This window comes from Salarias fasciatus, chromosome 15 (assembly GCF_902148845.1).
Source record: "Salarias fasciatus chromosome 15, fSalaFa1.1, whole genome shotgun sequence".
Taxonomy (NCBI): domain Eukaryota; kingdom Metazoa; phylum Chordata; class Actinopteri; order Blenniiformes; family Blenniidae; genus Salarias; species Salarias fasciatus.
The window spans coordinates 19,251,796-19,269,091 of record NC_043759.1 but is presented as its reverse complement, the minus strand read 5'-3'; the positions used below and the strand labels follow the sequence as shown (position 1 = coordinate 19,269,091).

Here is a 17,296-nt window from a genome sequence, read left to right as displayed (position 1 = left end):
GATTTGTAAAACAGTGTGTAAGTGTAAGTAGTTACACAAAAACCATCAAAACTGGAAGATGATGAGGGATCGAACAACAATATAGGTACCCATCATTTACTGTTTGTTTAAGCCAGAGAAACAGTAGCCTTGCAAGCCAGCCCCACTGAGCAGGATTACTATTGCAACAACACATCATCAGTAGGGTAAAACTAACCTGTCTCACAACGGTGTACATCCTAGCTCCACAATCCAAATGTGGATGTGGAGTGAGTGGGGCTGGTTTATGAGGCTAGAGAAACAGGACCCTGTTCCAGCCAGAGGTCTCTGCTGTCCGACCTGTGCACTCCGGTGCTGCTGCACCAGGTGAGAAGCTGGAGCGATTTCATCCCACCATTGCTTAGCTCAGATGCGTCGAGCCACCCCGGATATGACAGAACCTCTGAAAGAGACAGAGTATATGCAATGTGATGACATAAAAATAAAGATGTCATTTGGACTTTTCAATCGACTTTGGAATGAGTTATCATGACTACTTCTGGTACTATTAATAATATAACTAACTACCACAAATATTATCTAAAATACTGAAATTTAAAATGATAATCTCCTTAACACCTTAAAACGTCATTAGGCAAGACATTATCAGTCCCCCAATGGTTAACGTGGCGCATGTTTACCTTTTCTGTTTGTGCCAGCCTGCTTATAGCTGAATGAGCAGTTATGTAGGGAACTGTGTTGTGAACCTGGATCCCTCTAATGTAACAGAAATGCTAATCATTGAAGATGGGCTATTAATTTAATTGTTAAATTCTTATTACGTTTCCTGGGTTTGTTGTGTGCGCTAAATGGATGTTCAGCCGTGGATATGAAATTTCATCTTGGCATTTAATACTCCTTTGAGCGCTGCTGACAACAGGACAGAACAGAAATGCACTTCAATTACTGAAGTTAATTTTAATCACTGACAAGTACTGCTTGTAGAACTCTTCGCATATCCTGACCCGACTGTTAAAATAACTCAAATGAACCAATTTAAAGCACAAAAAAACTTGTGTTGTCTCGTCACAGCTCTTAACATCTCACCTTCATCTTGATTCCACTGCAGGGCCACCCAGACTCTTAGGTACTTGTATTTTATTTCTCGCTGTTTGTAATATTTCATGACTCTCTTCTTGCCACCTTTTCACAGCAAAAAAAAAAAAAAAAAAAAAAAAAAAAAAAAAAAAAAAATATATATATATATATATATATATACATATATATATATACATATACATATATATATATATATATATATATATATATATATATATATATATATATATATATATATATATATACATATATGTACATATACGTGTGTGTGTGTGTGTGTGTGTGTGTGTGTGTGTGTGTGTGTGTGTGTTGAAACTGGCCTATAGCCATAGTTGCTGCTATGATATTAAAAGGGGAAAATAAAAAAATCTAAACGAATTTAATTAAGAGATGTGTTCTATTACCCCTTAGTAATAGTCAGGTAAGTTTTTTTTATTCTTCTTGAAATCGAGGGCACTAACAAAGAATGGCCTAGAGGCCCAAAAACATTAAAACCACTATTTTCATGGAAAATACAGAACTAGGTGACCAAGAGATGAGAAACAAATTGGATGTTGTTAGTGTAATTCACCGTCATTTAGGACACGGGTCAGGAGCCGTCCAGCTAATAAAACATTGTGTTGCGACAGCCAACACAGCAGCGCGGTTAAAATGCTTCAGCATAAGCATGAACGAGCTACATTATTGATTGAAAGCTAAAGCATTCGTTGGAAACTAGTACTATCAGAAAGATACAAAAAGTCAACACAGATACAACATGTACCATCGTAGATAAGCAATGCCCTGTGACGTCGGGTTGACGAGACACATGAAGCCTGCTTTGCTGATGCAGCAGTAATTCCTTCATTAGCAAGAACACGAATAAGAACACTAAGAAAAAGAACCAAAAGCCAGATATTCATTGTGAATGATGATAAAATCTGATGACTATTCACTCATTTTTTTACCTGAATGTGCTGTCCAAGATCAGACAACAAGGTCCAGGGTTTTGGGCAACGACCCCAAATGCATTGAGATGCACAAAAATGTCAGTAAAGAATGTTTAGCACAGTCCCTGACTCTGAATTAATTTTAACCAAATCTCTGTACAGAGAATTTATCTGTGCGTCCTCTTTTCATGGTCCCTCTCTCTTTTTTCTTTGTTTAGTCCTTTTGAGATTACTTTGTGTGTCTTTGTTTACTTTGCACATATTTCTTTCTGTTTTGGCTCCCCTTTGGAAGTTTTTTTTGCATTTAACTGAGTCATTTTTCATCATGGATTAAAGTGACATTTCTTCTTGTCTCTTATGCAAATTCTTGTTATCTTGTAGCTGTCTGCACATATTTCTTAATAGCTTGCATCTTAGGGGATATCATTTTGTGTTCTGCATCTGTTTTCCTTTAATCAGGAGATTTTTTTTTTTTTGTATAGGCAGATGCATGTCCTTCACTCTGACTATTAGTTCTTCAAACTGCATAGAGGATTCAGACCCCTTCCTGCAGGCTGAATCTCATGAGGAATTAATTTTGTCTACCTCAGTCAGAATCCATTTTTACAGTTTGTATCAACACATTTCATGCAGTCTCCAGCATGTGGCCCATTTCTCTCCATTTCTGATTTTATTCATTTGCTCGACGGCCCTCAGTTTGTGGCACAGTGGTTTCTATTTGCCCTTCACAGTGGGAAAACAGTATTGAGTGTTCAAGTAAATGTTTGGCGCCTTTCTGTTTGGAGTTTGCATCGTCTCCCTCTGCTTGTTTTTGACTTTACTTATACATTCCAGTTTCCTCCCACATTTTAAAACACATGCTTGAAGTGAAGTATTGTAAACGTGTGCTGTAGATGTGAGTGCATGTGACTGTCTGTCTCTCCGTTTTAGTCTGACTGGCAACTTGTCCAAGGTGCATCATGCCTTTGGCCATCGTCAGCTGGAATCAGCTTCTGCAGTCTGCAACAACCCAAACTGTAGCATTGTCAAACATAGAGGAATGGATTCAGGCCAAGGCAAATATGTCATATGCCGTTATATTGATGGATTTTTCTAGCAATTTCAACACTCTGTATTTGTTTTGTATTATTTGTTTGCATTTAATTGTTTGGATTTCAGTGTAGGATTGGAATGGGGCTGATGAGCTGATGCCAAAGACTTTTTATCAGTGTGTAAAGTGATTATAGTATCTACTGTACCGACCTACATCCAGTATTTTTTTCTAAGAGAAGATGAATGGATAAACAGCACCAAAAGAATGAAACCTACCAGTAAACGCATCATATAATCACCACCCACCCCTTATTCATGGCCTGTATTGAATCTTATCACAAATAAAATTACAGATTATCATTTACATGATATTACAATATATTATTATATCAATTAGGTTTTGTTTTTGTGTACTTGTACTCTTATGGATATTTTACTGATACTTAAGTGCAATTTCATGCATTGTTTACCACTTGGAAAAGTTGGCAAAAAAAAATCAATCATTGATATTCAAACCTTTTCATCCGTACTTTTGTTGCCTTAAAGATTACTTTTTGTTGTTGGTTTTTTTTTTTTTTTTTTCAAACGGAAATAGAATATTTGGTTTATATCTGTAATAGAAACTTCCACAGCATTTGGAACATTGATTTTCTTTCACTGTAAAATGACTTAAATGTCCTATTATTAACAGTGACATTGGATAGTTTAAAGGTCACAAAACACTCTAGGAACTTTCTTGGGGAAACTGTTTTGGACTTGATTGGGTATACAGTTGAGTTGACAACAATTTACTGGATTAAATAGAAATAGTAATTGAACAGTACTGTCTCCACATCTGCATAATAGATAATCTATTTTTTTAAATGAAACATTCATTTTAACAATTATTCATCACAAATAGTCATACTTCGGTATATTTTATAGACCCTCCAGAAAAACACGATTATGCGATCGCATGAATTCACGCATAAATCACCCTTTTGCCACTGATTATGCGGAGGCCACATATTTTCCAAAAGGGTGCATAATCCCCGCAATAATCTCACATTTACCGCAAAAAAAGAGAAATGGTCTCGCTTGAAGCGCTGTGACATTCAATGGACGAGTCGTTCCTTTTGAAGGGCTATTTTAAGTGAATGATGAGAGCCGCTTCACAGCTGTCTGAGAACCATTCCTTTGTGCAATTGTCCACGCTTCCTTCACGTGTCTCCTGAGTCCAGCTGTCTCCGCTGCCTTCATGTGAATGACGGAGTCTCAGTTTTCCGTAGCACGCTCCAGTCACCTGAACGCAGCAGCTAACTGGAGAAGAAGTGTTCAGAAACCGGAGAGTAGCCGGTGTTTTGGAAGAACTGGTTTCCTTATTAACTGGCGACTGGTTTTCGTTCACGTCCCTTGTTGCTGATAGATGTTAAAAACCAGACAAAAAGCCGTGTCCGACCTTTAATGAGTCTGATTTCAACATTTCAACAGCAGGAAGTGTTAAAGAACGTTGGTCACTAGTTAGCAAGGAAACCAGTTCATTTGAAACACCGTGTTGACCGTTTTATCACAGGTTTTAGCAATGGAACATACACACACACTGTGTGTGTGTGTGTGTTCCATTTGTGAGTATTGGTGAGCATTGTTGAGTAACAATTAAAGATAAATAACAAACTAATATAAAAATGAATGTGACGGAGGTGTGTGTGTGTGTGTGTGTGCGTGCGTGCGTGTGCGTGCGTGCATGCGTGTGCGTGAGAGAGAGAGAGAGAGAGAGAAAGAGAGAGAGAGAGAGAGAGAGAGAGAGAGAGAGAGAGAGAGAGAGAGAGAGAGAGAGTTTGTGTGTGGATGGGTAACCTACATATCTGGCATCTTTTTGCATATTTCACAGCATACTTCACAACTGTTCGCAATTTTGCCACATAAAATAGCATAAAACCCTGCATATTTATTTGCATAATCAAGCGTTTTAGCTCGCAGAATCTGGGATTTAAGTACGCATAATCATGAATTTTTGCTCGCGTTTTTCTGGAGGGTCTAATTTTAGGTTGCACATAAAAAGAAGTTCGTCCAGATTTTGTGTTTGTCCCTCATTATTTCAGCTCATATGTCGAGAAAATCGTTAAAAATAGGATCTAAAATCACATTTCTGTCACATTTTCAACCATTTTTTGAACCGTCAACCTTCACAGTTAGTGTGAATTGCGTGTATTAAATGTGCTTAGATTAATTAGAATTGATTTATTACGAACATATTTTGTACTTTTTTTACTTCTTTTTTTTTGTAATGGAGTCCAGTCAGAGTAGTGACAGCGGTTGTACTTTTGTTTTCAGTACTATTTCCACTTCTGCAAACGAGTTATTCTGAAGCGCTGGATTGTTTTCAGTTCCTCGCGCGCGCTGATCCGCGCGAGCTGAACTCTGTGCAGCGTCATGTGACACGGGAGGAGTGGCTCCATATCAGGAAACAGCAGCGGCTGCAAAATAGCTCAAGAAAGGTAATGTCCAAACTTTCAAACACAGCTGACACGAACATTTATCCGCCATCCAAACGACTCGCACGTGAACACGGTCAGCTCTTCCTCACCTTTCCGGTGGGATTGTGGGAGAGTTTCAGCTCTGGTTGTAATTGTTCACTTTAAAAGATCGTTACATGTCTGGTGGGAAGGTCGCGTGAAAAAAAAAATGGTTAAACTTGGTTGAAAAAGAGAAGGAAAGGAGAAAATACGTATGTCATTAGTGAATTTTGGTCATTTGTTGCGATTACTTTCTTGTCATTCAGTAACTTCTGTGATTTCCGCATTTGGCCAGCTGGCAGAGATAAGCACGAGAGGCGTTCAGGTCTGCAACAAGTCTGATTAAAAAGGTGATCAGGCGCGATCCACTGTCATTAGGGAAAACATACAATAATTAAATAACGACCCCTGTTAGATGGATGAGCTTCGTGGCAGGTGATGTTTTGCATAATGCGAAATTGCCTCCGTTCCTCTGTGAGTTTACAGGAAGCCTGCATGACTGGTTCTGACCCAACCCTGCTGGAAATGAACAGGAAACGTCCCATTTGTCTAATGTTATATAAAAAAAAACTGAAGATATATACTGAATCTGTTATAGTGTAGAGATGATTGTGGCAGCTTCCATGCCATATTTTGTTGTGTCTGCCATCTGTATGTCCTGTGAGAAGATGTTGATCTGTATTGTTTCTTAAACTGTCAACAAAACCACACACATCCATGCCATTAATTTCCTGTAGGGCTGCATTCTCTCTCTCATGTATGATTTGACATTAAATATTACCAGGGTGTGGAGAAAATTAAGAAATTATCTGTATTACAATAGTTTTCTCTGACATGTTTAAATCTAAGATCTAAATTTGAACCTTGATTCCACTAACAAGGTGCCCTGGACCCCAAGCTGGGAGCTGCATCTTGAGGAATAAAACTCTAGTTGCAAACATCTTCAGTGAATGTGGGGCCTTTGCACACAATGCATAGATTATCGACCCTTAAGAGGCAAGCAGCTTAGTAAAAACGATAAGTCATCATCACTGATGACTGGGAAGAAGAATGAACTGATTAAAAAGTACTAAAAAGAGTAAAACAATCAACGTTTCCATTGGTTGAACTTCTTTTGGAGAAAGTAACTTAAACCAAACTTTCACATTAGCTGCAGGTCAGATTATTCTGCACATTGTGCAGCAGAGTTGGGACAGTTTGTTCTAACATAGCTGTGTCACAGCGAAATCAGCCCCTTCGAGGACAGCTGAGTAACTATAGAGTGGAGGATAAACAAACTCATATATTAGACTGTAAATAAGGAATTCTGAATTAATTTTACATCTGTGGACTCAATGTTGTCTTCCTACGACACACTGTGGTCACCAGTGAGTTCAAGTCAATGGAATCTCGGTCACTTCCAAAGGTCATCCGTCCAGACTGAACCCTCTGACTCAACTGTTCTGGCCCCCAGGTCATATGTTTGTCTGATCCAGGGGTCAATGCTGGAGAAAAGAGAAAAGAAAAGGAAAAAAAAACCTAAAAACTACGTATCTAAACCAGTGATGTTTTCCTGGATGCCCAGAAGCATTTTCACATGCCAGTCATGAGACCAGTCAGCTACTGGCAGTAACTATAGTAATTAGATTTGAGTTTGAGTCATGAATGGCTGCATGAAGTGACAGAGTGTGTGACTGTGTGTGTGTGTGTCCTCACAGCTCCCATCATGGCCTACCAAGCTGGGAGTCCAGATGAGCCCAGTGTGTTGGTCAACAACATCAGCGCGAACATCCAGAGACTCACTCTACTGAGTAATGCACTCAATACACCCCTCGCCTCATCCACTCCAGTGTTTAAAAAAAACAACATGTCTTGAGATGCTACAGGCCAGGAGATGAGGGTTTTTCTCTGCTTTCACTCCCAGCGTCCGAGCTTCAGAGGGCAGTGTCTCTGCTGGGAACCGAGCAGGACAGCAGCCAGCTGCTACACACACTGTGAGTGAGCGAGGCTCACAAACCCTCTCAGTAATGGTGATTATCTGCCGTAAAAGCAAGTAAAACCGCATAACCGTGTGTTTTGGCTCCAGTCAGCAGAAGCAGCAGCAAGGCAACCAGCTGGCTAAAGACACTGACCGACTGATCAAAGCGTTCAGTGGACTTCCTGTCGGCCCCGACCAGGTACTGCCCCCCCCGTTTCTGTCATCTCTGTCAATCAAACCCTCTGTTTCCCAGACATGTACCGCAACAGATTTATCAAATGACCACAGCTTCATCATGCACTGATGTGGGGTTGTCAACCTATTTGCTTCCTTTTTTTAGCGGCAGAGAAAGCTGCAGAAAGACCGTCTGCTGAATGACTTCTCGGCCGCTCTGAACAGCTTCCAGACAACGCAGCGACAAGCAGCCAATAAGGAGCGGGACTTCGTGGCCCGAGTCAGAGCCAGCTCCAGGGTGTCGGTGAGTGTCATTCTGGAACATCAATGATGGGTAGTCAGCCATGATGGAAGACTGAATGAGACACGGCATTGGTAGAGGAAGGTGGAATGTTTAATTTTAAAAAAAAAAAAAAAAGGGAAATACTTCAGGTGACATAACAATAAACAAGTTTCACAGCTTCACCCAAATAAAAAGGGGGGTGGGAAGCATTGTAATTTTGTTAGACCACCAATAAGTTACACAATATCCAAACTGAACTAATCATACGTTCCTTCTCCCCTTGTGGAAATCTGATTTGGGGGGGGGGGGTGTCAAAGGTCCAGGGACCCTCAGTGGTGACACGTCAGCAGTGGGTTTGCTGTTCTAACCTGTCGGCCACCACCCTCCTTTATCAGCTGCCGTTGCTGCTCCAGTCCAGTCCTCAGCAGAGGACTTTACATGTTTTGTGTAATTATTTGGATTCACAAAAAAGCGAAGCTGCATCCACAAAGCCTGAAGAACAATCTTCAAAATAAAAGCATGGCAAATTTATAAAACTACAACTACTAAATGCAGCATGTACTTTCATTTACATTGAGTTGTGTCATATATTAACCCCTCACAGGCAGTCAGAGGTCATCATGTGGCCAAACAAAGTCGAGATTAGAGGATTGCAAAGGAAAACAAAGAGCAGCAAAGAAAAAAAAAAGAAGTGAGATAACAAAAAATGGAGTTTACTTAAGGGACCAGCAGTACATGTTTAAAAATATGTTACCAAACGTTTCCCACAAATGATCACTGCATTTTTTTTTTTACCCGTTGCTCATCAGATGTCTGCTGATTTCAGTTCAGTATGAATTTCTATTCATGTTAGATACCGCAGTACAATCAGCTCTTTGTCTACTGCCTCAGACGTGAATTCAAAAGATTGTTTCTGTTATTGTGAAACTGCTCATCGCCGTGTTTGCAATGCAGTCGTCGTCCTTCATTTCAATTAGCAACATCATCAGATGCTAGTATTTAACAACAAAGTATTCACATGACTGCAGAACTTTTAACTGTGACTGTTTTTGACTGAGAATGATTGCTGGGCTGCTCTGCTCCTTCACCACTTTATCTCGGAAACCTCTCTGCATGTGAGGAACAGTGACTTTCACCTGGAAATAGTTGGATGGGAACATATCTTGGCTGTCAAAAGAAAAAAATAAACTAGCTGCATGTTTTGTTTGATTATCGTCAAGCATTTGTTTTGACAGTTTTTAGCATCCGCTGAATAAAATCTTATTTAATGAGGTGCACAGATGGTGTAACACTCGACACCAATCGTTGTTGGTCTGCTTGTAAAAAGAAAAAGAAAAAAAGACTGTGCTCTGCTTTACATTAGATGTAATTATCATTAACAGGCAGGTCAAAGTGAAGACAGCTTTGAGCATCATGTCCCTCCTTTTTCAAGGTGAGCCCACAGTTTGTGATCATTAATATCTTTACTAGTCGATATATATCTACACACACACACACCCTTCATTGTTGTTGTGTCCTCCTGCAGTGACTCTCAAGTGCAGGCCCAGGCTGAGGCCATCACTGAAGAGGACCTGATGCTGATCCAGGAGCGAGAGTCCGCCATCAGACAGTTGGAGGTATATGAACATGAATATGAATTGGATCAGAAGGCCAAAGGTGCCACTGCAAGGCTGTGTGTCACTGTAAAGTCGGAAAGTACGACCGGTTTTATATGAACTGTCACTCTGTTCTTTGATTTAGTCCGATATCACAGACATCAATGACATCTTCAAGGATCTGGGGATGATGGTCCACGAGCAGGGAGACATGATAGGTGAGCTTTTATCGCTGATTCCATTCATCCCTTCCTGTCTGAAGTGTATCTGTGCACGTGAAACATGACTCTACATGCTTCGTTCTCAACTTACTCAATCAAAACTGAAGAGAACATTTGCAAATTGCTTTTATTTCATCATGATACAGTCTCATGCTTCAATAATAAACCTCAGAAATCCGCATTTTTGAACCAGATTGCTTTAAAACCAATGCAATTTTAAATAGTTCATTATTGTTTTAATAAAAAGAAATTGAGAAGTTGTGCACGTCCTTCCAGGTGTTATTGCTTTAAGTCTGATGGAACAGGAGTATGCAGAGTAGTAAAATATGAGCTCCACTGACTGCTGTTTTGTACATTATTTTCTGTGCAGACAGTATAGAAGCTAATGTGGAGAACGCAGATGTGAACGTCCAGAACGCCACGCAGCAGCTCGCACGAGCCGCAGACTACCAGGTGAAGCACAATACGAAGTGAAGAGTGTATCTGTTTGTGTGCTTGGGCGTGTGTGTGTGTGTGTGTGTGTGTTGTGCGTGGTTCATTCATCCATTGAAACTGACTTTGAGTCATTTTTGACCAGCTGTTGATAATAATCTGAATACATGTGTTTAATTTATTGAAATTTAAGTTGTGAAAAGATTTTGAAAACAAATGTACAGGTTACAGGGTGATGTGATTTGAACTGGGAGTGAGTTTCTCATTGCAAACATCCAACAGAATCTGCATGAAGTATTTTATTCAGTTCATTTATTCCAGCTTTGTGGTTGTTTCCCCTTCAGCGGCGCTCCCGGAAGAAGATGTGCATCCTCATGATCGTGCTGGCTGTAGCTTGTGTTGTAATAGGACTTATCATCTGGGGAGCCACCAAATCATGAGGGGCTTCCTCCAACCGCTGCGTCTCCTGTTTGGTCACCAACTTGCACAAATGATGAATCACCTCTTTTTTTTTTCCAAATCCCACATCATGAGAGACCAAGGAGACAGTTTGTCTGTTTATAATCTGTTGTCAATATTACTGGACGCACTGGACATCCTCCACTGCTGAGTGAAAGCAGCGTGGGTGGAGATTTTGTAGTCGTCGGCTTTAACGTGGTCTGTCAGAAGGAGGCGCTGGTTGTTAGACAGGGTTAACAGGAGCTTCAGTCGCCGCAGCCGTAACAATGTTGAGTCACTCCTTTTTTTAAACTGAGCTTTAATAATGAACACACAGCACAGACGGAGCTCCCGGGAGCAGTGAGGCCGCTTGTGTTCCAGCTGAATGTGAAAGTCGCTCCTTCTTCTCCTTCGTTGTGTTTCAGCTGATTTTTTTCTTCCATGATGTCAAATCTGACAAGTCCTCCGGACTGCAAAGAAACAACATGCTGCCTTGATCCATTGTAAGATACTTTTGTTTTTAAGAGAAAATCTGTCAAGTTTTTAATTAGTAGCATTTAATAAAAAATCATGAGCTGGTTTCTTTTATTGTTTGTAATCTAATGATCGATCAAAGAGTGACGTGTCTCAGTCTTAAAACGTGCTTTCAAGAAATTAGACTACACTCCAAAAATTCAGATATCTGGATTATAAGTTGATGAATTGATGCAAGAAAGAGCTTTTTGTTGTTTTCAATCAATCATGACATGAATAATCTAATAGAGGAGATGGTGAAGGAGTTTAGTGTTTCTTTTATGCTACTGAGGCGTTTTCATTGAAAAGATCAGACCGCTGAGATGGCTGTATGTTTTCTTTCCGGTTAGACTTTGTCAGAGATTGATTGTTTGGCAGAGTCCATTGGTCCAATGAGACCCATCGATTTGAAAGCTGTGTGTCAATCACTTGTGTAACAGGACATAGATCTTTGTGTGATAAAGGCGCTCCTTGTGATATTATTATACCTGCACGATCACAACTATGAAGAATCCAGAAGAGAAACCAAAACTTACTAACATGAAGCACAGTGAGGTGGATGAGTATTGCTCATTGAAGCAAACACTAATGCTGCTTTTGCCATAATGACGCTTCGACGCAGATGTAAAATGATCACGTGTATGTTTTTGATACTGAGATTTAATTGTTTGTTATCCGCTGAATAAATTACTGAAACAAGAAAAGCTTTGGTTTGAGTTGGGCGAGCATGTGAATTGCACAGAAAGGTCTCCACCTTTGCCTTCGTGGGGTTTTGTCTGCATATTCTGTACTTTAGGAAACGTTTTAATTTTAAACTTCACCTGGAAATTGCTGAAAATCCACAGCATGCAGTGAGTCATCTCTGTTTATTGTAGAGGCTGGATGAGAGGCACACAGGAGCCGGCTCTCCCATGTCACGGCTCGCGGCGATGTGGAAGTCGCAGGCTGCTGTGACGCAGAAGGCCGCTCTCCCTGGCAGAGGGAGCGAGACGTGGGGGGAACTCGGACACGGACGTGCGAGGAACGGGTTGAAGCGAGCGTCAGTGGGACAGTGGGGTATTTCGGGCTGGTTACACACTGAAAGTGACAGGCTGCTGCAAAGAGCCGAGCAGGATTTTCCTTCCTGGCAGAAATGTCACGGTGGTGTAGGCTGGGGAAAGTTTGACCAGGTGAAAAATTGGTGCAGGAGAAAGAGGCGGGGGGAGTATTTTCCAGTGGGCGGACATAGAAAATTAAGGATGCTTTTCAGATCATTATATTATAGTGTCTGAAAGCACACGAGTAGAGGCTGAACTCTGCCTCACTTCTCAAGGTGTCCTCATTTTAATAGCTCAAAATGCCCGAGGCACAGGGAAGGGTTCTGCAGTGGCAGCCCCAAAAATAACTGAAATTTGCCCAGCCAGGTGTTTACATGGATTTTTTTTTCTTCTTCGCCGTCACACAGTCAATAAAAGTCTGCTGTGATGGGAATTACTCAGAAAAAAAGTCCTCTGCGCAAACGATGAGCACACCGAGCTCAGGTGCGTCACTGGAATATGAATCAGAGGGAAAAAACACAAGCTGCTTTTGCCTTCTATTAGTCAGCTGCAGGTACTAATAAAAGCTGACACTTAAAGTGCTGCAATGTTTTTCCCCCTCTCAGAGAAAAGGAAAACAAGAACATAATTGCAGCATCTTAAAATAACTCGTTTCAGTTTGCCTAAAACTCATGATGATTCCAAATGAAATAATTAAAGGAACACGCCAACAGTTTAATGTTGGTCCTCCTTTAAATAGAGTGGTTTGGAAAGGATAGATTCAACAACAACAACAACAACAACAACAAAAGATTAAGTCAAGTGATGCAGTGAATTATTATAGTAGTTCATTCTTGTCTTTAAATTAAACATACAACCCTTGAGCAACATCTGGCCCACAATCGAGTATTACACAGTTTTGTTATACTAAAGCAGGTTTTTTTTTAATGACAGTAAAGATAGTCCAGATTTGAATCATAGAATCAATTTGACATTTTTTTTCAAGATTGTTCAGGCAGAATTTGCAGTACTATGGATTGATTGTAGTAGCCCCTGCTGCCATGAGAGGGCAGTGTTGAATTGCAGGTCTTCACCTATCGTCTGTTTGTTGTGACAGCGCACATATAAAAATGCGCATGACAGCATGTTTTTATAACCTGCTCAGAATGGAAATCTAGACATGCACTTTCTTTGTCACTGTTCACTGCAGGGATTCATTTCCTGAAACACTGAGGCAGAATAACAACAAGTTCTTCTAGAATACACCTGTTATGCCAAACAGGATTCTTTAAATGTTATTATAAATCAACTACCTCCTATCAAAGTCCGGAGTTTCCGTCAAAGTGGCTGCTCAGTTTCAAGTCCTTCGGGGGGGTCAGGCTGAACTTGGACGTGTCCTTGACTGAGACAATGCGTCCCTGTTTTCTCCAGGGTCAAACTCTGAAAGGAGTTTTATCTGATGGAGGGCCGATCTCGTGTGTGGCTGCACAGCATCACTGTTTCCAGGCCTGTACCAACAGCATAGCCCGCTGGTTAAACTGTGCACTTAATGCACGGTGAAGTGAATTCAACATGCAGTCTGAAGGGTCACATCCAGACATTGTTTTACTGGACCCACTTCACTTAGTTTGATTGTATCTTTAAACAATACATTTATGAAGACATCAATCAGTCTCTCCACATTCAGACACTCAGAACCCAAGCTGTTTCTATTTTCTGCATGAATGAAACTCAAAGAAGGCAAAATAATTATTAAAGCACAAGTCAAACAAGCCCTGAGGGCTTGTATGAGGCCAAAGTTGTCAGGAACTCAAAGGATCACCACATATAATAATGAAGAGTGCAGACAATATTGTCATTACTCCTGTTATTTTCTCATTTTATTTGGATTCCTGCTGGTCTTAGTGTATAGTTAGTCGAACACTTTGTCTCTCAACTTTATCTTTAAAAGTAAAAATATTGTAACGTGTAATATTTATAGCTGCAGCAACAAAACTGCAATGGTCCATTTACGAGCATGAAACCTGAGTACATGGTGTGCATTCATCCCTTGCTTTCAATCCAACCATCTGTCCCGGGCTAGCACGTGCATTTATTTATTTTTTTGTCCCGTTGAGTTTTCCAAGAATTGGTCCGAATCTGCCCCAGATTTTTTTCCGCACATTTTCCCCCCTTTTCTGTACTTGTAGTTCAAGGGGGACGTGCAGAACGTGCTCAGACCATTTAAAAAAAAAAAAAAAAAAAAAACCTTTTCCACATTCTGAGACTAAAAACTGCACAGTAGTACTCTGCCACATCTGGCCGATGGATGCATGCTTCAATGTTCTCCTCTGAACATCTGGGGAAACCAAGTGTGTGCCGCTGCCATCTTGAAAACTCGCCCCGCTACTGATCTTCCTTCGCTGCATCGCCCCGCAGTCCTCATGGGGGTCCAGAGCCCCAGAGGGCAGCATTCCTCCCAGCAGTCCAGGAATGTAAACTTTGCTTTCGGCGGCAGGAATGCAAATGTTTGCTATTAAAATGTCCTCTCTGTGGTGTAGGAATATTAAAAGGAAAAAAAAAAAGTCATAAATAAAGATGAGGTGCAGCTGGCACTGATGGGATGACAACTGGTACGAGAACAGAAAACATGCCAGTGGGCTGGAGGTTTGTCAGATTTAGAGGCTTCTGTGCATTTTGGTAAATATTGATGTTTTTCTGAGGAGGAAGCGGCTCTCAGGTATGAGACAGGATGTTCCACACTGAGAGGAAACCCACTTCTCTCACCTGCTTCTTTCAAAGCGGGAGGCTCTGAGCTCGCTCACAGCAGAAACCTCGAGTGCACCTGTGCGCAAAACCGTTTCCACCATCACGCACTGGAAAACAGGCGGATATCCGACATCAGGTCAATGCAGATTCTGTGTTTTTGAACTCCGACAGCTTCTCAGATTTAAAGACATGAGTGGAAATCCCAATTAAACTGGTTCTGGGGTAGCTTTAAAGTTAAATACATCACACATCAAGGTGTTTTTGGATCAAAGCACTCAAATAATTCATCCAAAAAAAGAAAAAAGTCCGAACATTTGTCACTTCCAGCAACTGTAATGGTACATTAAAGAGGAAAATGTCTTGTCCTTCTGCTTATAGAAATCAGGGAGTGAAGAACTGAAACTTTTCATTCCACAAAAAGAACTCCTGAACAATGTCAAGAACTACTGAACATTAAATCACATGATACACGATATGGCCAGTCGCTCCTGTTTGCCTCCGTTACTATGGCACCGTGTGGTTTGAGTGGATGAATGTTTGATGGTTGCGTCTCTCTGGTCCCATTAACTTTTGTTTTCGGCGAAAGAGCTCTGCTAAACTCATCTCACCCTCACACGGCACAGAAAGTACAGATAGACTCAGGTAGTCAAGGAAGCTGCTGAACATCGTGTTACATAGCAAGAAAAAAGAGACACGCTTTCCTGTCTTAGCAGTGGAGTCTCTCTCCTTGTGTAGATTTTATTCTCTTGATAAATAAATCACATGCCAGTGCTTACTTCTTGATGATTTCATATCATCAAGGTATTAGAAGGACGACGCTAACCTTGATTCTGGTTCTCCTAGAATTTGTTTCCAGTGCCTCCCTGTAACTTGATCCTTCTGGTCAGGCTGGTGGTTTTAGTGGCTGCCGTAAATCTGTTTGTCCCTTTATTAGCATGAGCCGGGTTTGGCCGGTGATTCATGACGGCCGCTCTTCCCTCATCAGGTGGGGCTAAGTGGGCAGTATGTTGATTTATTCATCTGCAACAAAGAGAAAGTAAAAGACGGAGGTGGGGGGGTTTCCTAAACATCCCCATTAATGGTTTTTACATCTTGTGCGAACAAGTTAAATGCCATCCTGGTTTGCTCAGCTCAAATAATATTTCGGAGCCTGTGTGTACAGAGGAATGTAACCCTGTGAAAACACGCTGAAGGCAAACCGTCGTAAATTTGCGCGACACAACAGACGTCACGACCACGACCAACCTCCAGCCGGCCTGGTAGTAGAAGGAAGGATGGAGGAAGTCAGGGAGGTAACTGCGGAATGGATGTGTGTCTCCTAGGTGGCCATGTTGTTGCTCTGGAAGGATGTGGGCACTGGTCAGACCACACACACACACACACACACACACACATACACACAAGCACGCATAAGTGTGGACGCGCTGGAAGAAAAGGCCTCGCCAAACTCCGTGCTCTTGTTTTTATGCAGTGGGGAGCTTCAACTCCACCGTGGACCGTAGGAATGAGGAGTCTGGATCAGTGCGTTGGTAGGTATTTGATTCCCGGGTTGCTATAACGGCTGGTAATAAATTATGGCTGGACGCCGTGGAGGGAGTAGAAGAATTTGGCTCCGGGTTAAAAGTTCCTGTTGAACCACGAGAACACTTATTGAATCTGGACGGCGCAGGAAAAACATACCGGCAGAGAAGGCCAGAGAGGCTTCCTCGCAAACTGCATAATTAGATGAAATATGCAATTATGACGGGCTTAAGAAGAACTGCATCCTTGTAGAAGATCATAATTGATGCAGAGGAGAAACTCCCACTGTGGTGTGCCTCTCTTTACATATTTTACAAACTGCTGGTGAGGTTTCAGACTGAAATATACCGCCGTATCAGATATATTCATTTGCATCATTTGGTTGCTGAGAGGCGAGAAACTATGCTGAAGGGAGTTTGTTGACGTCAGCGGCGAGCAAAGCTAACAGAGCGACAGCGGTGCACGGCCTGTTCTCGACGGGGCTTGAGTGTGCAGGTGGGGCTCTGGAGGTCAAAGGTTAAGAGGAGTTGAGGGCCGGGGCACTGGCGCTGGTCGGGTGAAAGGTGACCGGCAAACACAGCTTGCTGCCACAAACGCACCACATATGTGAAGAGCCACAATTCCACGAGCGTGACGGACCGAGAGAGGAAGGCAGGGGAAGGCGGACGGGGATGCAGGGAAGGAGGGACGACCTCGGGTAACTCGCAGTGTTGTGATATGTTCGTCATGTTTCCATACCGGGTGGGGGTTCTCAGGCTGTTTGTTTCCACTTCACTCAGTTCAGTTCACGGTGGGGAGAAGACGAAAACAAATCTGTATGATAGGAAATGATAGTACTGATAATCCCTGTGAAGATTTGGTGATT

At 41.6% G+C, this 17,296-nt stretch overlaps 1 protein-coding gene across 2 annotated transcripts; it reads left to right on the top strand.

Annotated features, from left to right (window-relative positions):
* Window positions 1-5,436: 5,436 nt before the first annotated feature.
* On the top strand, window positions 5,437-11,850 carry stx7l (syntaxin 7-like). Of its 2 annotated transcripts, none has more exons than XM_030110749.1 (10): window positions 5,437-5,515; window positions 7,231-7,323; window positions 7,437-7,506; window positions 7,599-7,689; window positions 7,831-7,968; window positions 9,330-9,379; window positions 9,473-9,563; window positions 9,688-9,760; window positions 10,134-10,216; window positions 10,540-11,850. In XM_030110749.1, exons 2-10 carry the CDS (start codon window positions 7,239-7,241, stop codon window positions 10,633-10,635), a joined length of 777 nt encoding a protein of 258 aa, XP_029966609.1. In that variant the 5' UTR covers window positions 5,437-5,515; window positions 7,231-7,238; the 3' UTR covers window positions 10,636-11,850. The 2 variants fall into 2 exon arrangements, with proteins under 2 accessions (XP_029966609.1, XP_029966610.1); XM_030110750.1 differs by lacking the exon at window positions 5,437-5,515 and adding an exon at window positions 5,566-5,588.
* The last annotated feature ends 5,446 nt before the right edge of the window (window positions 11,851-17,296 follow it).